Source organism: Telmatherina bonti, assembly GCF_933228915.1.
Source record: "Telmatherina bonti genome assembly, chromosome: 7".
Lineage (NCBI taxonomy): Eukaryota > Metazoa > Chordata > Actinopteri > Atheriniformes > Telmatherinidae > Telmatherina > Telmatherina bonti.
In genome coordinates this window covers 30,531,796-30,554,534 of record NC_136625.1, presented here as the reverse complement: position 1 = coordinate 30,554,534, position 22,739 = coordinate 30,531,796, and the positions used below count along the sequence as shown (strand labels likewise).

Below are 22,739 nucleotides of genomic sequence, written 5' to 3'. Positions count from 1 at the left end.
CTGCGGGGAGGAAAAACGGATGTTTCTTGATCTGTAACGTGTTCTGAAGAGCGTGAAATAAAAACAAGGGACACTTTTTCTGAAGGTCAAGTGATAATGATTGTTTAACAATCAAAAGTTCACCCATTTCACATTCAATCAAAAGGCCCTGCACTCATTCCTAACGAAACACACAGTTCATTGATAAAGTATCTGCAAAAATACATCTGTTTCACACACTAGCATCTACCCAGACCAATATAAAGAAGCCCCACAGAGAGAAAAACCAAACTTGTCCAGAGGACTCATGTCCAACTTGGATCTTGGAAATATTTGTCCTGAACAGGAAATATTTTCATGCACAGCCTGTAAACTTGCAGGCGGTACTCATCAGCTTTGCATAGATCACATGAATTACAGGTAAAATAGTGTTGAATGAACACTCGAGACATTTGACAAGCTAAAACATCTGTTAAAAATAGCTCATTTTTCATCATCTACATGGCTAAAATAAACAAATAATTACTCTAATCAAAAATAAAGACGGTGTTTAAAACATGCAAGCAGTATTTATATTCAATACAACGTAACTAACAACCATACAGCAAAAACAGCCCTTTAAATTCCAGCAAAGGGGACATAAAAGCAACAGGGCCCTGCATCCTGTGATTAAAAGCTCTATCCGAGTGATTACTACGTAAAAAATGCTTCTTCAAAACACCTCGATGTGTAACAGTGCACCACTAGAAAGACTGGGACTAATATGAACTCCTTACTGTCTGGAAGCTTCAATGACCTTGTAGGTATTAAAGATGTGAAGGTGCAGCTATGCTCTGCTGTAGTCAATGTGTTTCTCTTTGGAAATATTCAAGTATCTATGTCTGACATGTCAGAAGCAAAATATTGTGCATGTAATCTAAAAATATTATAATTAGTACCATTTTGGCCTAACTTTTAGCAGTAACTTCAGGTAGAAAACAAGAGTATTGCTGCAGTACTTGTTGTTTTTCCTTCTTTCGTGGTAGTGTTGGAGCTAGTCCTTGTAGTGTAACTAATTCAGTGATGCAGCCATCGTCTCATTTAAGACAAACAAGATAAAAACATTTTTAAAAAAAAACATGATTGTCAACTCTGGTACCGCCGTGATCTCTCTGTATCACCCGATGCAAGCTTACTCTAAATGAACCTTCTCTGTTTCCTCGTCGTGGTCGTACTGCTGAGCGACATCTTCTGGTTCTGCAGGCTCGTGCGCCGACCCTTGTGCATCTTCGATGACTTGAGGCAAAGAATCATCAGCAGTCGACTCGTTGGCAGCGGAGGTTGGGATGAGGTCGACGGGGGACGAGCATGAAGGGTCTTCTGCAGGTACAAGAGGCTCCTCGGGAACTGACAGCACGCCTAAAGGTGGACTTGGGCTGTCGCTGGACTCGTTGAGGAGGCTCTGTGGGTCTGCTGACTCTGCCAGCAGGTGAGATGCTTCAGCCGGTGGGGTGCTGGGATCGGTCCCGGCGTCAGAAGAAGCGGGAGAAGCAGTGAGGTCTACGGCTGCCTGGGAGCTCAGCTCTTGTGGTGCACTCTGGTTCTCTGTCGAGGATGAGAGCGGTACGCTGTCCTCCATCTCCTCTGCACAACAGAAACATCGTCACAGTTGGAACTAGCAGAAGTCACAGACTGCAGAGCTCTTTTCGGATCTTTATTTACATTTCTGCCTGAACAATCACCGCGTTAACTCACCAACGCCAGACAGTTCACCGTCCTTCTCATCGTGCATGGCCAGGGACGTGTTGGTCATGTCGATGGACGACACGGACAGATCCAGTTTGTCCACCAGGTCTGCAGGGTCAGGGTTCATCACGGCCACTTCAGAATCAGAAAAGCCTGGAAAGAACAGCGTCATGTCAGCAACATTTCCATCAGTACACTGCCAACGAAGCAGGATGTGTGCTGACCAGGGTCCATGACACTCTGAATGGGTGGAGGTAGGGGGGTTTCCTGGAGGGTGATCTGCTCCACGTCTAACAGTTCTTCACCATGGCTGGAAGGCGCCATCAGAGGTGCCTGAAAGCAAACGGATCCGATGAATGCTGACTGTGGATTGTTTTTCCTGTGAAACTGACAGCTTGAGCTGTTTGAAGATCTGTGAGAAGATGACCTCAGGCTCTGCAACTTTTCAGATATTTGAACCCAAAACATCACTATTATTTATTAAAGTTATGAGTTAAGCAGCAATAGTAAGATTTACCTCTGTGTATCCATGTGTGGGCAGCTGTGGAGACGGTTTCTCCTCTGGAACCGGGATGGAAGGCTGCACCGCCGGTTTGTCAGGATTCACAGGGATGCGGTGCAGGTAGCCGTAACCGATGCCACAACCCAAGCTGAGAGCAAAGTTTTTCATGTGCAGCAACAATCAATAAGAAGTTAAACTTGCATTAATTTATACACTGATAATAAAAGCCTTAGTGATACCAAACAACTGTAACTCTGATTTGCCTGTTTTGTTTGACCCGTACCTGCCTTCTCCTCCCCACGCTCCATTAGGTGTGACCACCACCTCTCTGCAGGCATCTGTTTGTGTGTTGTACACCAGCAGTTTTAGGGGCTTTCCTTCATGTGCCTCAATCAGTGAAAAGAAATCTTCTGACTGGAAAAGAAAAAGCTTGAATCAGCTGCAGACACTCATAACTGCAAGTTTTAAATCTTTGTTTGCATATGGAGTAAAATATCACATTCAGTGTGATTCCCTGTTTCTTTGCTTCCAAGCAGCCAGACTTCCTTGTAACCTATGAAGTGGTCTTTTGCAGTAGTTCTTCAGCTTTCTGAGGGTCTTCCAAAGTTTCTCGTAGTACAGTTTCTTAGTTTGGCTGCTTTTACTTTAACTTTCCACTCCAGTCCTTCTGCCCGATGTCAGAAGAATTTGCTTTTTGCTTGTTGAATAATTTGGCACAGAGCTGTGAATCATTCAGGGATTAAAAAAAAAAAAAAAAAAAAGGAAGACTAACTCATTGGAAGAACCAGCTCTAGGTCAAAGTCTAACAGACAACTCGGCAAAGAACCATTTTAAGTAGCCTATTACAATTTTTTCATCAATAAAAAAAGTGAATATAACCCGGTGTGGCAGTTTACGAATAATATTTTTGTACCGGCAAAGTGAAACTCAAAGAGCTATTAGCTGACTGAACAAAAATGTGGAATAGATGAATATCTAAAATGATGTCTTTAAGAAAAAAGGGGGAAAAAATTAATCAAAAGCCGAACATGGGACCTGGGAAATGCATCTGGACCTTCAGTTGATCCATCTAATATTTAAGCCACATCTGAAATGAATGTCATGAAGCCATTGTTCAGGAAGAGGAATGGGGAGAAAAGGCTGAGGTAAACCAAATGACACGGGGAGTGAACTGGGAATTTGGGATGAATTCTCCCAGATTCCAGACCTTTACATTACTGAAGCAGCGTGGGATCATCTTGACAGAGAACAAAACAAAAAGCAGACAACATCCAAAGGGCTTTGGAAAGTCCTTCAACAAGCATTTAAGAACTATTCCTGAAGACAACTAAGCTTGTCTGACCGGATTCATTCGGTCTTTTCAGAATAATAGAAAAACCTTTTTTTCCCTTATAAACTATTCACATTATTCATTTTTTTTAGATTTTCCAATAAATGGAAATAACTGTATAATCTAACTGTATGATAAAAACAGAGCAAAATGATTTCAGTTTTACATGACACAGTTATGCATTTCTTATAGTCTTACATCTTGTAAAATTTGATCTGCTCCAACGATGTAGTCGCTGTGGGGTTGAAGTCCTGCCAGTGCTGCTGGAGAACTGGGTTCCACATCCTAATAAAAGAGATTTTTATTGAAGAGCAAATGGAACATGTTTTGTTTGTTTGTTTTCAGAGCTATCTGAGGAAGCGTCTCACCAGTACGTGCCAAACGTTTTCATTGGCACCTTGATAACTGCAGAAACGAACACTGGCACCCAGCAGACCCTGGCCTCCCCACATGTTGCTGGGCACCACCTCCAGCTCACGAACCCTTGTTGTTTTAGTGCTGTACACCTCCATCTTCACAGCTTTCTCCATGTTGACTTTCAGGATCTCCTTTAACATTTCATTTTCCTCACTCTAGCCAACAACAAAGATGAGTGAAATCAGGAATTGACAGCAACCAAATACTCTTAAACACTTTGTTAATTATCAGCGCTCTGTGACTTGTGTATATTTTTATTTGCAGAGTAACATCAAACTTACAAGTCTCCTGTTGTCCAAAGACAGAATGAAGTCAAAGAAGGGCTGCAGACCTGCCTTTTCTGCAGGGGAATTGGGCTGCACCTGCAAAAATCAAAGTAAACTTAATATCACTCCTGGAGAAAGTTATCTAACTACAATATGCACAAATTCTCTTTGCTGAGTTTTAATAAGAGCCTCCTCCACTTTAGTTCTGCAAAATATATATTAAATATACAACTATTTACAATAATTAAATAACTTCACATTATTTTATATCCAATAACTTGCAACTCTATACTGTATAGCAGCAGACAATCGCCTTTTAAAACCTAAGATAATGATTGATTTACCTGTTAATTGACTAATAATCCCGGCCACATATAGGAAAACTTAGTATTTATACTTTTATTTCTATATTTTATTTTTACACTTTTTTTAATTGAAATCTAAAGCAGTGTCTAATAAACACGTTTCTTATTTTACTTTTCCTCGCGCTGAAAATGAATTTGTCAAAGCATCGCATGCAACAGTTTAATGCTCGAAGATTGAGACAGTTAAGCTATTTAATTCACATTTGTATATAAATAATTAAACAAATAAAGGAAGGTAAGGATTGTGTACGTGTCTAATTGGGGTCACAGGTAAATAGTGCCACCTCATCCGGTTTTAAGGGTCTGCTACAGCAACTACTCGGCTAGCTCAGTGTTAGCATCCAGTGACATTTCATGATAAACACTTTCAGATCTGAGGAATATTATTAGTATTCTTACGCCGTGGACGTGATATCCGTACGTCCCTCCTTCGGGTACTTCTGAACTCTGCGATAACCCCATTTCTTTTAGAAAGTATTAAATATGTTTTATGTTAAGAATCTAACCACAGAGAATTACTATGGTTGACACTTCGCAACCATCTTCTTAGCAGCCCAAAACAATCGAGCATCGCTGCTCGAAACGACTGAGGTCTGCGGCTGAACCGCTTGAGCGCACATGTGCACTGCGCATGCGTACATGGCCCGCAACTCAGTTATGGCTTTTCATACAAAGTTAATGTTGGCGTTCAAATCTAAAGAAACTGTGGATGTTGATCCAAATTTTAAGCTCATTATTTATTTGGACACATGTTTGTTTTTGACCTCAAATTTTCTGTTGTCAGTAACATTTTCTGTTTGATTAATAGTTTTGTCTTTCGGATGTACTCATATTTTGAGATGATTTCCTGATAAAAAAAAAAAAAAAACTCTGGAAAAAAATCTTCAACTATATTGGAAAATTATCCATATGGTGTTACCCCACAGCAAAAAAGAAAAAAAAAAAAAGAATTTACTCAGAAGAATATTATGCTATAATTAACAATGCCATGGTTTCCATTTCTGCCATTAGTTTATTCTATTTATGCAAAACCTGCAATAAAACTATGTAATTAGAAAGAGCTGCATATTAAAATTACATTTTTATTTAATTCTACCTTAGTTCATTTGGATTCTCACAAGCAAAATGGATGCAAATGCAAGTGTTTATTTTACTATTTGTGGAAACTATTTTAACAGCTGGTTTGTGTGTTACTGTTACTATACTATGAAAATGTTAATAATGACGATGATGATGAGAAGATGATAATGATTCAATGTGGGCTTTTGATATGTAGAAGAAGAAAAAAAGTGCAGACGTAATTTAAAAACATTGATAACAACTGCATTTAGTTTGTGGGTGTGTTGGTAATGTTTACATAGGATGCGTTTAAGGAAGTTAAGTCAGCATAATTGTATTTTTTTCTCTAAAAAGACATAAATATGTATCCTATAAAAGGGGTCTGTTTGCTATGCAGCACTTTCAATACCAATAGACCAAGGTTAGGACTGGAAACAAATCAGTTTCTATTAATAATTGTTGATGACAACAGAAGCCAAAAGGACACTCTTAGGCCATAAATAACCTCTGAAATCATCCCTCAGCCTCTGGAATGTAAGCCTATTAACCTTCTTGCATAGTATCTATTTATTCATGATCCCTAAGCACAAATAATTACCAGTAATGACACAAATGTCTAATAACACAAAGCTTAAATTTAAAAAAAAGATTTATTTTATAATTCCAGTACAGAGATAAGAAGAACATATCATGATCAACCACAGTGCTCTGGAAATGCCTTAAGCACTTTCTCACAGAATGCAGACATTTTCCACAGATGTCTTCGGACAAAATCCTCTTGAAACGGCAAAACTGTATAATCCTTCTTTTGTTGCTTGCGGGTAAAATGTCTGTAGGGAATGAAGGGACACACAACATCTCCAACAATGAAATATCATCAAAAAAATAAATTAAAATTAAATTAAAAACGATATTAAAATTCAATGTTCAACTTTAGAAATTAAAAATACATTGCAATTACTCAAGTGTGCTTTCTTTCAAAAACAAAAATAACAATAGGCAATAGAAAAAAAAATGAAGCAAGGGAAAATAGGTTATCAATCATTCTTGGTACAGTGAAATATTATTACAAATATATAAAAACAGTGCTCTTCACAAATCATTTTCTCACAGATTCCTGATGATTTACAAGATTTAAAAAAAAAAGCAACAAAAGCTCTGTATGTGTGGTAAAATAAATCAGAACTGAACTGGGTTAAGTCAGACCGATCAGAGACTCCAAGAGGTGCGTGCTTGACTCGTACTGTGGCGAATTAACCGAGTTAAACAGCTGGATGGGCTGAAAACTGCTCGAGTGCTGGTGGTCTTTGAAAGAACTGTGTACTGGTCCAGAGGGGTAGTCACTGTCAAAGAACTCCAGGTCTGAGTCAGAGGAGAGGCTCAGGTCCATGTATCTGCCTAAGGAATAATCCACTGTGGGGGAGGGGGTGTTTGGGAAGTCTTCAAGAGAGTCATCATCACAGAAACCTCTGGACTGATTTGCATTCATGTCCAGAAAGGTCCTGCAGAGATTGTCTGTGAGTGTGATGGATGCATGTGGTCCCACGCTGTCAGTCGCAGAGCTGCTGCCGTGCTGCACCAGTGGTTGTCTTTTGTGCTTCAGCTTCCTGCACAAAGTGTCGTCATTATCAGAGTCACAGAGACTGAGAGCAGAAGTCAAACCTCCTTCAGCTTCAGGAAGACTCTGACTCCCACTGTGGAATCCTCCTGCATCAGAGTCAGAGGAGGAGCATGAGGATTCAGTCATGTCGCTGCTGCAGCTGTTCTCCTCAACTCCCAACCGCTCTGGGATGAAATGGAAGGAAGGGGTCGCGGGCATGGTGAGGGGAAGGTCGTCTTCCTCCGAGGTGAATCCGAAGGGACACCTCTTATCCTGTGCACTTTGTACTGGATGGATCTCCTCCTGGTCTTCACACTCGTGATGCTCCTCTGGAAGTCCCGCCTGGTCCTCCGGGTTTACCGTTTCATCTTGCAGTCGCCCCTCCAGTTCCAGCTTCATGACCGTGTGGATGTAATGGGTCTGCACACGCCTGGTGTCAAACTCGATGCGACCCTGCGTGTTTCCGCAGTTGTCTTTAGCGCAGCCACATGGAAAACTGAAGCGGTCCACCTGTGAAACATGACAATTTCCTCAATTAAAACCGAAATGATCGTCATGTTTTCTGCATATAAGTTTGAGATGCTAACAATAAAACGTTTAACATCATGGCCAGATGAAGGTTAGGATCATCCGTACTTTGTGTTGTATCCCATGTAGAAGTATTTCCATGTGTGTAGTGAGGAAGTTTTGTACCTGACACTTGATGCCCGCCAGGCTGCATGAACAGGTCTCTGGTTCGCAGAAGCCTTGACAGTCGCATCCACAGTCCTCTCTGGACAGCCGCAGGGCGTGAAGCTGCCTCTTCTCCTCCCTGTCGATGACCTTCACCCCTGCTGCCAGGAGGATGGCCTGCCGCTGCTTAGAGGAGAATGGCTGAAGGAAACCTCCATCTTCCAGCTCAGTGTCGCTAACGTGGATGTCTGCATCTTCATGGAGGATTTGATCCACAGTGAGCCTGTCCGCTTCATGTTGGTCAACAGTTCCACTGATGACCAGCTGGAATCGGTACAAGTAAAATAAGAGGATGTTTGTGCACACGAGCAGCGTAGAGTTAAAGAAACTAAACTTACTTTGCGTTTTAAAGCCTCAAACTTCTCTTGTCTCACTTTTTCTCGCCGTCTCTCTTTGCGCCTGTGCCGTTGTTCCAGTGCATGCTCCGCCACCGTGTACGTTTGGAGATGGCGGTGTTTCCGCAACATGCCAAGGGTGGCACCTCCGCGGCTGGGCACGCTGGTGAAGCCTTGGCAGCGGGGGAAACTGAAAACTGTCACCTGGTCAAAGTGGACATTGCCTTGTCCTTTATCAAGCTTAGCCCTCTTCAGGATGGAGCGGACTGGTTGTGTTAGGAAAACAAAACAAAAAGCATTAGATTAAATGCAATTAGGTCGGGTTTTTAAGAGGGAATCTGATGGTTTAGCTTATTATAATATACGGTAAAAATCATCTCCATCACTTGATTTTCTTTTATTCTTGATATAAGAAACACATGACAAACAGCTCTGAAGTCCTGTAGGAGGTGTTTTTATTGGAGCGCAGTTCTGTAAAGTAAGTTCTGAAGCAGTGGTGAGCAACTGGTCCTCGAGGGCCGCAGTCCTGCAAGGGTTGGGAGCTTCCCTGCTGCAACACACCTGACTCAAATCAATGTGTAATTCGCAGACTTGTGCAGCGCTTGATGTCAGGCTCTGCACCACTCCGCTAGTAATGTCTGATGTGTGTCAGGCGTGTTGCAGCAGGTAAACTCCCAACACCTGCAGGACTTTAGCCCTGGAGGACTAGTTGCTCACCACTGCTCTAGAGGCTTCATAAATACTGATTAAAGCTTTGTTGATCTCCCAGTGGCCACTAGGGGACGCAATGCAGGTGTTTCAACAGTAGTTTGGGGTCAATAGTTAAGCACACATGTGGAAAGGAAATACCAAGAAAGAGGTCTACTGCAGTGAAGAGAAATCAACTGTACAGCGAGGGGAGACGATGTAAACCAGCTTCTGACCGCTCCTTTAATTCGATTCTGTCAATTTACTGTTTAATGCAACTAATTGCTTGACCTTAAAATATTGCTAATGCTAAACTCCAACTGGAAATGGAAGTACGACAGACACCAGCTTGCTTACTTCCTCTGTCTAAACCGTCGCATCTTGACCTTATAAACCCTTGTAGATACATAGATATTACTGTAACCTTTGTGAAAACATCTCTCTAAACTTCTGTTTATTTTCACAAGAGTGTCCACGCTGTGTCTGCCTTTCCTCCCGCTCCCTCGCTACTTATTTCCTCCTTCCTGTCGTCCAGTTTTCTTCCTGATGGACCAGCCACCGTGCAGAGATCGAGCAGAGCCTCATTTAAGATATTTTAGATCTTAAATGAGGCGCTGCTTCCGTAGCCAGAAGCAGCAGGAAGTACCTCAGCATTCTTGTCATATATATTTCAGATCTATCAGTAATTATGTCAGCCTGATTTTCCAAATGTCCATCATGGACAACGTTCCTTCTCTGCTGCTTTCCCTGAGCATTTCCTTATCTGATAAGAGGACCAAAGCACAGAAGGAGTTAAACATATACAGAGTTAAGACTCTGCAGCATGAACCCATCAGCCGCTGCAAGTACTGAATGGCAGCACATGCAACTTCGTGATGTTTGAACAAGCTATTTGATATGACTTGTTTAAAGCAGCCCAGCTATTCAAATGGACTCAAAAACGTCCTATTGGTTAGGCAAATGATCCTGTGCACCACAGAGGCGAGTCCTTCTCTCTGCGTTATCTGGAATGGTCCTAAGGCTGGTGTTTTCATATCTGTCAGTCATAACTGCTGCTGCAGGGTGATAAAAGACACTCCTATACAACGCTGATGGGAAAATGAGCAGATAAGGACGAGGTCGGCATTATTTAAAAAAAAAAAAAAAAGGGGGGGGGGGGACAACCACTAGTTCCTGGCTGGGAGACTTACTGGGCAAAGTGGTGGGCGAAGCGGGACTGTGAGGTGTGAAATCTTGGTTCTCAGAGGAGCTGGCCTCCTCCTCGGACTCCCACTCTGAGGAGGCGGGGGAGGAGAGGGAGGATGGAGAAGAGGAGGAAGAGGAGTAGTTGGGATTTTTCTCTACCTCTGTAAACTTTCTCTTGAGGACGACTCTCATTGTTTGGCTGTAGTGGTCGATTCTGCATGAACACAAAGGAAACAAGCGCAAAACTAAATGCTCTGATCAGAAATGTCAAACAAAGAGAAACACTTAATTGCACAATACAGAGATAAACTGGAGTCAATAATGGAATGACAGTAACGCAAAACAGAAATAAAAATGTCTTTCCATATCCGCTTCAGGCACCAAACATGCACGGCGCCTTTTGAAACCTACATTCAGAGGAATTAAAGGTCTTCAGTGTCGGAAGCTGCATCTCTGCTGGTCGAGCAGGTTTCAGGCCACAAGTTTGTTTAGGCTAATTTCATGGTGACAGTGATTATCTAACAAACTAAGGTTTAAAAAATGTGCTCATGCGAACTGAAATCCTACTCTGACTTACAACCAGCTGTGCAACTGCGAGAGTAAAAAGAAAAGAGAAAAAAAAAAAAATCAACGGCTCTTCTTCTATTCCCTTCAGAGTAATTAACATTCCAGGGATTCCTCAAGTTTTTCTGAAGTAAAGAATACATGGAAACGGACCGTCCTGTTGAGGGCTGGGTGTGTAGTGGATCAAGTGACTGCTATTTTTGGATATGAAGATGGAAAATGAATCCAAACAAACCATAGTAAAGGTTTAGAAATCAAATGAGGAAAAGAAAACTTTGAAGATGAAATATGTTAGAAAACATTGTTAATAGATTTGACTGTCAAAGTTATTGACCGACTTGAGTTGAAACAATTTTCAAATATCCGTCATAAAAAATTATTTGGCCTGAACCATAAAATGTACGTTAAGTTATAAGTTCCTTATAAACAAAACTTTTCAACTTCTTAGATGCTTAGTTAATAACTTAGTTCCAGGATCTTGTCTTGCAAGAAGCACTTTTATCTGAACTAGCTGCCATCATCCTGCACTAATACAAAGTCAGTCACGCTCCATAAGACAAGAGGCTTCTGATTGTCTGCAGTAAACAAATACCAACCAAATAAAACACTGGCTGGAAGTACTGGTGTGCACATAGAGAGCAACTTCCTGGATTCATTGCAAATAGAAGGTGAAGGAGGGTCAGCTCCATCAAGCTTCTTGGGCATTGTTTACACAGACAGATCCGTTCTTAGTTCTGCTGAAAAATACATCTTTGCAAATATAATGACCTTATTTCCAATTAATACTGCAATGCAGTATCATTACAGCAGCCTTGTGTCCCAGTTACATCACATTTATTACATATCTGACAGAGTAGAGGAGCTGCACTGTACATCTAGGTATCCACCGAGACCACATCAATAATTTAATGGTTCAAAGCAACAGCAGCAGCAGAGTACGCACGGGCGCGTTCACGTGAATGTTGGAGGAGTGTGTGTAACTGTACCTACATGCATCAGAAATAACGATAAAGAGGTTTCATTGTTGTAATGTTGTCCACACAAACAAAGTGGTCATTTCACTTTTGCCTTCACACACACACACACACACACACACACACACACACACACACACACACACACACACTTTAAAATCCCATCAGGAATGTTACACGGATGTCACACGGGGTTTTTCATTGGAGGGGTGCAGGAGTCGTTTCCTGTTTGGCATAATGACAGTCATTAGGCAGCTGACCCCTTGACCTTTGGCGGAGGGAGACGCACACACCGCGGCCCTGTCAGCTACAATGACAACACTGTTCCCCGCTGTCTGTCCGCTCCTTTCTGTACAGCACCAACACTTGTGAGCACAGTCTCCATTTAAACCAGAGCTCCTTTCCACTGGCTGCCCCACAGCACCACCACAGACATTCAAGTTTGGGTCTTTTTTTTTTTTTTTTCTCAATGTGTATATTTGTTTTTGTTTGTTTCTTGTACATTGTTAAAATACTAAACACAACTGTAAATTAGCAGTAGTTGTATTAACTAACGCGATTCTTCATAAGCAGAATGTGAAGCAGAAAGTATTAAATAAAGTCACTATATTGGAAAATATATATTTTTTAAAAACAGAGAAGTATTCCAATATGCGGGGATTTTCGTAAGTTACTCACCACTGAACGAAAGGCACCATAATAACAAAGGCGGCTGAAACTGACACGAAGTTATGAGTCTTGTCCGCGGTCCAGACAGCTGAACATGTTGTGTTCTCCTGTGTTTATGTGAAGCTACACAGTAAACTACCAGTGTGAATATGAGACTGGCTGGGAGCTCCCAAAGATACAAAACTGCAGAACAAGATGGTTCACTCTCTTTGGACCAGCTGAGACCTCGCGCTTGCGCACAACTGGACAAAGGTTAAATAGCGTTCCACGTCAAAAACAACTGCAAATACACAGTAAGCCTTACTTAATTAGATAAAGAAGTTTGAAAACTTTGTTTGTAAAGGCAAAATCTGTAACTGTATCCACCTAATAAAACCAACAAGGTGAATACTATACGTATGATAACCTTTGCAAAACGCTTGAATCAAAACGCCACGACAAACGAACCCGGAAGTGACGTGAGGGGCAACCTCTTGCCTCGCATATGTTGCCTTTGTGTGTTCTCTGTCTATCTTGACGCAGACTGTGACACACGCAGAGGCGGGAGAGTAGTGCAGCCCACAGATTCCTGTGTGTTGTGTTCACAATGTGCTCACACTGTTCTCAACCAGCAGAGATGAGCTGGTAAATAAGGAACTTTTGAACTCATTTTCATTTTTCTTGAATGGAAACCAGGCGTTAAGTTTTTTATGTTAAAAGAAAGGTAACTTTGATATTCACAAAAAAGGGCAGAATAATATGGAAAAAAAAATCTTGTTTATTTCAAATGAACTCAGTTATATTAAAAATTTCCTCACAGCCTACGTTTCATCTACAGGCTGCTTTCCCCTTTTCTTTATATGTTGATGGAAGTTGCCTTCATCACTGTTATAGAAATAGGGATTAACCACTTGTCAGTGGTGACACATGATTCATCGCATTCATATTCTGTGTTGTACAAACTCCAGAAGCTTCCCTCAATGAAAAGGATCTGTTAATGAAAATATGTTCATGGATCTTGGTATGAAGCCTCTGACGGTTTAGCCAAAAAAAAAAAAAGAAAACCCTTTCATGCAATACTTTATAAACAGATGTCATAATGTTAAGTTAATTTATGCACATTTATGCAGTTGCTCATCCTGAACCAACCAAGCTGATTTTTTTTCCACAACAAGAAACTGGTGAGTAATGAAAATTAAAGGATTAACATTCCAGTGTCTTTGCTTTTAAAGATAATCATAGGCTAGTCTGCATCCCTGACTGGGAGGAAAATGAAGCTGAGCTCTCAAGGAGGCAAAGGAAGAGAACATCGGATTAACAGATGGATAAACAGATGAATCCAAAGACTAAAATACACCCAGACTTGACTTTTGACCCTCCTGATGACACACATCAGTTTGACAAGTTAAACAAAAACACCAATAATGCCTAAGTATGTGTTGGTCCAGATACTGTGGCCGGAGGATGAACAGCTTGTCTCGACCTCAGTATAAGTGTGTTATGAGAGTCTGACCCACTTTAACCGGGATCACTATAGTACACTGCATGTGTGTTTCTCTTCCACTGACCTGCATTGGGAGTTATCAACAGTGACACTGCAGCATAAACTGAAGGAGATTAGTGCAATGAAACAGCAAAAATAATGAAGATATGTTGTTGTTTTTTTTAATCCTGAGCTAAAATTGGACTTATGGTATCACTTAGGGTGCATCCAGTCTGTGGATCCTTTTGAGATCTTGGTGCAACTTAGTCATAACACATGATCAAAAGAATTCTGTGAGGCTTTGTGGTTATTAATAGTACAGTTACACTTCCAGGACAAAAATACATCAGTGAAATACGGTTGGAGTTTCCTGTTCCTTTTGCAGACTGTCACCATGCACAGTGTGACTAACACGTCTTGTAAGTTCTCACAATCACCAACAGCAAAAACAAGTCATGGAGCAACGTTTGCATTTTACTTGAGCAGCATTGTGATAGTTTCACATAAAGAGAATAAACAAAAATGGAGTGTTGATTCGCTTTATCAGTGCAGGAATCAAAGTGTAAACTGACCCAGACTTGATGTGACTTATTTTTCAGTCAGATTTATTGCCTTTAAAGTGTCAGAAATAACAATAAAGAGGTGATATATCAGAGCTGCTTTCTTCAGCATTGTTCCACATTCATATTATGTATCTGACAGGTGACTTCTGTCTCCAATCCACAGTCAGAGAACAGTGGCAGCAACCCATTAGTATGCTTTGGGCCTTCAGTCTGCATTACGTAACCTATAGTTAACCAACATTCTGGCTGCCTCTCAGGTTCCTGCCACTGGCTGCGGTGGCCCGGTTTTCTCAGTCAAGCTATGCCAGCGATGGCCCACATACAGCAGTATACTGACGACGCCTGACAAAGCTTCAGGCGAGTGAATCGCTGCCCTAGTTCCTCCTTTCTTCCCGTGGATACTATCGCATGGATTTATCCTCATTATGAAGACCACGCTCATGTTTCCCAGGCTCAACACAGGAAGCATCAGGTTGTTGAATTACTGATTGCCACCTAGAGCCAAATGCTTCCTGGAAACTGTTTTGTTTTCAGGAAAAATGCTTCCTTGATCCTTTACTTGTAGAACCAATAGACTCTGTCTTTTCCTTATAAAATGTCATATTTGCTCAGAAGTTTTCCTTTTCTGCAGAGCTTCTTCTTCTTCTTTTTTTTTTTTTTTTTTACAGTCGTCGCCATGGTCGCGAGGGCAAATATAGCCAGAGTGTTTCTATTTTTGAGGAAAGCCAGTGAGTCATTGCCTTCATCAGCAGCAGCATGATTGCCATCATCGTCAACAGTCAGCATCTTTACAGACGTAATAATCGTTATTTTTATCTCACTATGATTCCTGTGTGTGTTCAGGGGTTGATTTCTAAACCTAGTTTGAAATTTTAAACAGTTTTTTAGTTGAGTTAAAAACAAGTGAATAAATTATGCCAGAAGATGGAAAGAAAGAGGAATAAAACACTGTTTTTGCTTTTAAAAACTTTAAAGCTCAGATTCTTTTGTTTTTTAAGGAAGTGAAGGTTAGAATTAAAACAACATGGATGGAGATTTTTTTTTTAAGTCTTTGAACTGATCGTTTTATTCAGTCTAATGGTGAATAAGATGAAAAATAAAATAAAAATCTGGGGGGCATGAATAGGGAATAATCAAATCTGCGACAAAGTCACTAGTACAAAAAAACACGACAAAGTCAGCCACACAAGTCACACTTAAAACATCCCAAGCTGCACCAAGACAAATTTGACATTTCTTGTAGGAAGTTCCAGTACATGTCAACCGGCCGAGTCGCAACAGCATCAAATTTCACTTCCTAGAAGTGATAAAAACAAAACATATTGACAGCAATAACAACAACCTGACTAATAAATCAGCCTTTAGTGATACTAAACAAAAGTAACAAGAGTTCACAAGTCCTCTGTTATGTGTCTATATAAAAATAAAAACACAACCTTTTATGACTCACTTATTACCTCATTTAACTGCAAATACTGATTCAGAAATGCTGAAGAGGATGATATCTGCTGCCACCTAAGCAGCACAAAATACATTTTAATTGTCTTCCTTTGTTATGTGTCTGCTTTAGGTAATTTTTTTTAGCAACTGGGTGTGGGCATGTGCAAGGGACTCCAAATCTATCGTAGTATTCTCTTAAAAATAACAAAAATAATGTTATTAGAAAGTGTTAGAAAGTTGTTGTTTCCATGGCAAACTGATATTATCACTGTCTTTCATTTAGAGATGTTGTCAGACATGGGTAAAATTTCCCCATCTTGCCACCTCAAATGATGTTACAACTGGCATCCTTTTGTCTGCGGTGTCGGCGAGGAGGAGGTGGTACTATACAGCTTCCTGTGTTGTGTGTAATGGCTCTGTCTGGATTAATGCCAAGTGCATCATGTCTGTGGCAGAGCTGGAGAGGCTACAACATCTCAGAGTCCATTAGCACCCCTCTGTTCAACACATAAACTCAAAGATTGGTATAAAAGACATCCGTACTGATAGATAAACCGCAGCTCACAGCATGAAGTTCTGCCAGCTGTGTCTTTTTACAGTAAAACACCATCCATGCATCACAAAAATGCAAAAAGCCCATACACATCAGCCTCAGCCCACAGCAAGAAGTAGGTTACACAACTACCATTTTCAACAGAACTGATCTTATCTATGTCTGCATGTGAGCAGCTCAAGCTCCAACAACACAGCAGCTGCATGACTGAGTTTGACATTCCCTTTTCTACAATGAGCCTCTTGTCAACATGAGATTTGTGGTGACCTTTCTCACAAAGTTACAAACTCCCCTGTGATGCAACTCGTACGCACGAGGCGTTTCGCATCAGGGAACACAGTAAAATGCATCATCGGGCGCAGACCGCTTTCTTCTCTGCTGGGGCAGTTTTTTGATCCTGTGTTCACCATCACAGATTTATCACATTTGTGTGAGTGTGTGAGACGTTTGTGTGTGTGTGTGTGTGTGTGTCTGAGTCTGGCTGTCAGTCCTGCACTGGCAGCTCCTGTGCCCTCTGAGTTCCAGCACAGTGTCCTCCACTGTTGGTGGCGGCTGTCACATGTGGATCCTTGTGAGGCTTTTGCAGGAGCATTCAGCAGCAGGAGGGAGGAGACCTGCTCTGTTTCTGCTCCCAGCTGTTCAGGCCAGAGCTGACTGTTCTGTACTGAAACCATGTGGGTGAGTCCTGTGTGACTCCCTCCCTCCCCCTTCCCTTGTGTGTTCTCTGCAGCTGGCAAAACACATGCATTTAAGGCTGTTGACAAAACTGCTAAAAACGGGATAGGCCTCTTACTCCTGTCTGCATTTTCCGAGCCCAGCTTCTTCTCTTTATGTATTTATTTTACCATTTATGTACATAAACTCTGACATTTTATTAGGAATCATTAAAAGTAAGATAGAGATCGAAGTGTGTGCACATGCTGTAAAACATAATTAAATAGTTAAAGTAAAAATATGTGTTTGTGTTTATTACAGAATATGTTGCAATCAGAGCAATGTTCTGTTAACAAGCAAGAAGTTAGGATTACCCCACAATGCTTGTTAAAAGGAGGAGCTATGTTGCTCTGGCTCCATCTTCTGGTGGCTACATGATATAATGAAACCAGAAAAAAACTTTTTTTTCTGTTTTTACTGAGTCTCCTGCCAATGAATACATGAAGTCTAACAATGCCACATTCAGATTACAGTCATCTGCTTCTGTGGAAACTATAAAGTCCTATAAAACATTCCTGTCTACATCTATCAGCCTCTTTGTTTGTTTATTCAGATTTTTAAGCAATTAGTCAAACACATGGCTGCAACTCAGCTCATTCAGACAAGCAGACATGGAAAAGACAACTTGTTGAAGTTTAAAATGAGCATTGAAATGAGGTAGAAAGTACATTTAAGCGGCCACATCGTAGCATGGTTGTTAGTGTCAGATGGCTGCTCTTAGTATGTCAGAAACTGCTGATCTGCTGGGATTTTCACGCAGAATAATCTGTAGGGTTTACAGAGAATAGTCTGAACAAGAGAAAATATCCAGTGAGCAGAGGTAGTCTGGACCAAAATATGTTGTTGACGTCAGTGAATAATGGACAGACTGACTCTGAAGGTGCTATAACTGTAAACCAGCCTTAAAGCCGATGGGCTACAGCAGCAGTAAAACAATAGCAGGTGGCACTCCTGTCAACTAAAAACAGGAAACTGAGACTAAAATTCACACAGACTCACCAAAACTGGACAATAGAAGATGGAAAAATGTTGCTGATGTGATGAGTCTCTATTTCAGCTGCAACATTTCGATGGTAGGATCAGAATTAGTCAGAAAAAAATGTGATGGAACGGGAGGTTCTCATCATGGATGTGCAGCTGACAGATCAGAACAGTAACCATTGTGTTTCCTTTGCTGCTAATTATGAATCTGTGTGTGTTTGAAAATCACCCGACATCACCTACTGTTGTTTGTTTGGTTGTTTTTTTAGCCATTTAGTAGCTTCATGGCTGCAGAAAAAAGCTGCATGCACAAAGTTTAGGCTTTTTTTCTGGTTAAATTTACAGCAGTGAAAGTCTAACAGAAAAGTTCAAATCTCATTTCATTTCTTTCATTACAGTTTAGTTAAATAAATGGTTTTAAAAATATCAATGCATGATTAATAAATTGTTACTGATGTCTGCCAGTTTTGGGGGGGTTTCTTTGTGATACCAGGTTGAGGTGTTACGCTGTTGAGCAAATTTAAAACTTAATTCATTGACTATTCTCTTCATGTGAAGAAAGTAACTTTAAAATAGGACAAAAGAAATTAGAAAGTTGTCATATCAGTAAAATTTCTAAATATTTGCCTATAAAAGTAAACCCAAGCTACAAAGGACTGGAACAACAGTGAAGCCGAAGCTTATCAAACACAACAAAGAACGTATTATGGGATTTCCATTCATCTCCTTCTAAGTGGCTGGCCATCATCACATCTGCACTTCTTTCTGCAGTGTGAACACATCGAGAAAAACAGCTCTCCAAGGGCTCTGTGTCCTCAGTTCCCATAAATCCCAGAGAGAAATTGTCACTTTTTTGGCTGAAATCACCTTAAGTACCTCAAAACTGGTAAATATGTCTCTATGAACTGTGTGGCTACAGGTCCTGCACTGAAGATGCAAAAGAAAGGAGGAAATACCTCAAGATAGAACAATGAAAAGGTTCCTGTGACTTGAAAATCCCTTAAATTCATCCAAACAGTCTAATGTACTTGTTCATATATTTCCTGCAATAAACATGTGGTCTGTTCAGATCTTTTGTATTTAATGCATCAATTTGTATAATGAAATTAAATGAAAGCAAAATTAAATGAAATGAAAAATACTTTATTCATCCCCAAAGGGAAATTCAATATTGTAATATATAATAATAATTAATTTGAGGAGGTCTTGTTCCGGAGGCTGATGGCTGCTGCAGGAATGATCTTCTGTATCTTTCAGTCTTACATCGGACCTGAAGAAGCCTCTCAATGAACACAATTTGTTGTTTCTTCACTGTGTTGTGGAGAGGGTGTGAAGAATCCTCCATCATCTTCATCAGCTTGTGCAGCATTCTTCTTTGGACAATCAGCTCCAGCGGCTCCAGAGTTACTCCAAGTACAGAAGCAGCTTTCTGGATCAGTTTGTTGATTCTCTTCAAGTATAAAATAAGTTATTCATTAATTCACCTATTAATTTCTCTTTCTTTTTTTCATGCTGTCACATTAAACATATGTTATAGGGTAGATGAGATGTGCAAGACAAAATAATTATATACACGCACATTAATTTGGTTTTAGTGTATTTGAATAAATCCTTTTGCGTTAACGTAGCTGGCTGGCAGAGCTCTACACATCCAGTAGCATTGATCTGAGTCCTGCTGCTGTCCAAATCCTTAAAGTATAATATTAGCCTAGTATCTGCAACATGTCATGTACATTAACTGCTATGTGGCTGCAGTAAAAGGCTCCCTGTTAATAACTTTCTACAATAAATGACAGATACAGAGAACATAAGACTCCTTTAACGGGAAGCAGTTTTTTAGGTCGTACTATAAAATCTAAAACTTTATGACACGCTGCCTGTAAGACATAAAGTGTCCTTCAGCTTATTGTGGCATAAAAAACGAATGTGTCAACAGATTTGTCGAATTGCAGCTGCACCTTTCTGTCAGTATTAACAGAAAGGATTGACCTACATGTGCTGTCAGCTTTCCTGGTGGTTCGGTTGTATTCTGTCTCAGCAAAAAAAAAAACATCTTCACACATTACCATCTGTTTTTGGCACATAGAAGAATAAAGGTATGTGTGATGACTGAATGTGACACCTGCTGCAGTAATGAAGTGATGAGGCATGCATGTGAGAGATACGGATAACATGCTACTGCTCTGAGTTTTGGCACAAGATGCAATAAGAGAGCAGCTATGGCAAGCATCTCGGACATCTGACTGGAGCAGCTGGGACAGAAGCAGATTCACAGGCCTGCTCTTTGCTTTCTTCTCTCTTTATTAATGGCTCTTATTCTCAGCACTGTCAGTAACAGACTGAAAACTACTCCTTCCAGATGAATGGAGAGAAAAATATATGCAGTTGATATTTGTTGGGTAAAAATATCTCAACGTTTAAAACAGGAACAGCAGACCAAAAGAGTCTTGGTAGATTAAATTTATCTTGCAAGGAGTTCACTTTCAGCACAAATAAAAAAAGACAAGATGTGAACCGAATGTGAGCTAAGAGCAAACTGAGGAACAGTTGCTCAGAACAAGTGTTAAAACTACATAATCTTCTTAGCAAGGTCATGTTCAGCTTTCCCATTAGGAAATTAAGTTGTGCATCTAAAAGGAAGATAGGCTCAAACAGACAATATAATATTCAAAGTACAGAAAGTTCCCAGCACAGAACATGATTCACATAACATGCTTGCCATGGTTTTAAGAACTAAACAATTATAATTAGGAAACTATATTTATTAGAACAACTATGATTTTTCTCGAACAATATTGGTCAAGTGCTTTGCATGCACACCTAAATAAAACAAAATGAGGAATATAAGAGTTGTTCATTTGTTTAGACATTACTTACTTTCAGAAAATACTGTCTTGCTTTGGTTTTTTTGCTCAATATAAGATCAATTCATGAAATGATATGGTAGCAAATGTCACATCCGGAAGTGTTAAATCACAAGGTGTAAAAGGACTTTGGCCACTTGAAATTGCTTTGTCTTGTGAGAGATGCACCTAAACCACAAGTAAAGCAGAAAGACAGAGATGCACAGGGGATCTCTTCCTCTTCTTTCCTTCAGGTATGCAATATTCATTTTTATTTGTAAATTCTTTTGCATAACAACCGGATTACATTTCACAGCTTGTAGAGTTGGATATTTTGCATTCAGCTGCTGTAGAATAGACATTTAAATCTAAATTTCTCAAATCTAACTTACAACAATTCAGACTGTTTTCTATTTAAAATGTTGAAATGACTGGAATATAATTATCTGCTGAATAAATATCACACAAGCATGAGAAACAGATCTGGATTTGCTGAAAACTAGTAGAAGTTCCTAAACATTAACAGAGTCATATGACAGTCTGTCACAGTCTGTTATATAATAACCTAAAGGAAGTTCAACCTGGAAGGACTGAGCTTTTTGTTTTAGAAAAGTGTTTCATGCTTTTATTATTTCTGCCGAAGTGTGCATTACTTGAAAGCTAAAGTTTGCAGAACATGTTTGGTACCGTGCAATCATTCTTTCCTTTCTGTAGTCGTTGATTAAAAATAAAGACTGCAATGGAGCCATTTGGCCTGAGAAGGACTCAGTCTCTGAAGAGTCTTTCTGGGGCTCAGGAAAGGTCATGGGTGATGCCAGCTTTCACAAGCTTGAACAGAAAGTCCGTCTCTCAGCTGGTGCAGCAGTAAGTTCTTTGTATCACTTTCACACACATCTACATCTAGACTTTCTCACCGCAGCCCAGCTGATCAAAGTTTCGGGGTCATGCTAACAAATTTGTCAATAATTATGCTTTGACAGTTACCAGAGCTATGCTGACCTGAGGAGCTCTGAGAAAACAGAGGAAAAACTGGAGGTAATTCATAGTTTATTTGACTTATCTAATGGGAAAAACCAAGATGCACATAAAAACCAGCTACTGTCTTCAGGCTTCACAAAGCTGTGTGGATGGCCCCTGGAGGAAGCTGGACAGCAGGAAGAGTGTGACAATCTGGGGATCAGGAAGAAGTTGTAATCTGTCCAGGAGCCGCTCCATGGAGTTCCTCCCTCAGAAGGAGACGGCTAACACCAGAGCTCTGCGTGACTTGTTTGAATCAAAGGCCAACCTGCAGCAGAGCTTTGACAGCAGCCCTCAGCTGAACTCCATGCCTGCAGGTGGAAGTAAAACAAGGAGAGACTGCCATCTGCAGGACTGGAGAGCTCATAACACCCCTCTGAAGGACTCTGCAATGCAGGTGAGAAACAGAACCTGCAGCATGTGAAAACAAACTAATTACATCTAAATAACATAACATCATATATGCATTTTTTAAGATGTAAATCTCTGCTGTTCTGCTTCAGAGCCTTTGTACTGATGCTGGTTCTGATGCAGTCCATGACTGATATGATGAAACACACACAACCTCCTTTCCTGAAATTTTAATGGAATAGTCTGAGTATTTTTTTTAAACTTAACAGTACAGAGCAAAAGTCTTAAGTCATCCCTCTTTTCTTTATATGTTGTGGAAAAAAACAAAAAGATTCATGCAGTTATTTATTAAAAACACAGACAAACATGAATAGAAATAACACTTATATGGCAAAAGCAGAGTTTCTGGGCTTGCTGAAGGACCTT

At 40.3% G+C, this 22,739-nt stretch overlaps 2 protein-coding genes across 3 annotated transcripts; both read right to left on the bottom strand.

Annotated features, from left to right (window-relative positions):
• Nucleotides 1-86: 86 nt before the first annotated feature.
• Nucleotides 87-5,129, bottom strand: gorasp1a (golgi reassembly stacking protein 1a). The gene is made up of 9 exons (XM_079243108.1): nt 4,984-5,129; nt 4,235-4,315; nt 3,905-4,108; nt 3,735-3,821; nt 2,490-2,620; nt 2,222-2,354; nt 1,929-2,037; nt 1,714-1,857; nt 87-1,602 (listed from the first exon to the last, which is right to left on the bottom strand). Exons 1-9 carry the CDS (start codon nt 5,044-5,046, stop codon nt 1,151-1,153), a joined length of 1,404 nt encoding a protein of 467 aa, XP_079099234.1. The 5' UTR covers nt 5,047-5,129; the 3' UTR covers nt 87-1,150.
• Nucleotides 5,130-6,315: 1,186 nt separating this feature from the next.
• LOC306758783 (cysteine/serine-rich nuclear protein 3-like) lies at nt 6,316-12,497 on the bottom strand. 2 transcript variants are annotated; one of them, XM_079244172.1, is made up of 5 exons: nt 12,399-12,497; nt 10,188-10,396; nt 8,314-8,576; nt 7,937-8,239; nt 6,316-7,753 (listed from the first exon to the last, which is right to left on the bottom strand). In XM_079244172.1, exons 2-5 carry the CDS (start codon nt 10,372-10,374, stop codon nt 6,839-6,841), a joined length of 1,668 nt encoding a protein of 555 aa, XP_079100298.1. In that variant the 5' UTR covers nt 10,375-10,396; nt 12,399-12,497; the 3' UTR covers nt 6,316-6,838. The 2 variants fall into 2 exon arrangements, with proteins under 2 accessions (XP_079100298.1, XP_079100299.1); XM_079244173.1 differs by having other exon boundaries at nt 10,188-10,427; nt 12,399-12,484.
• Nucleotides 12,498-22,739: the final 10,242 nt, after the last annotated feature.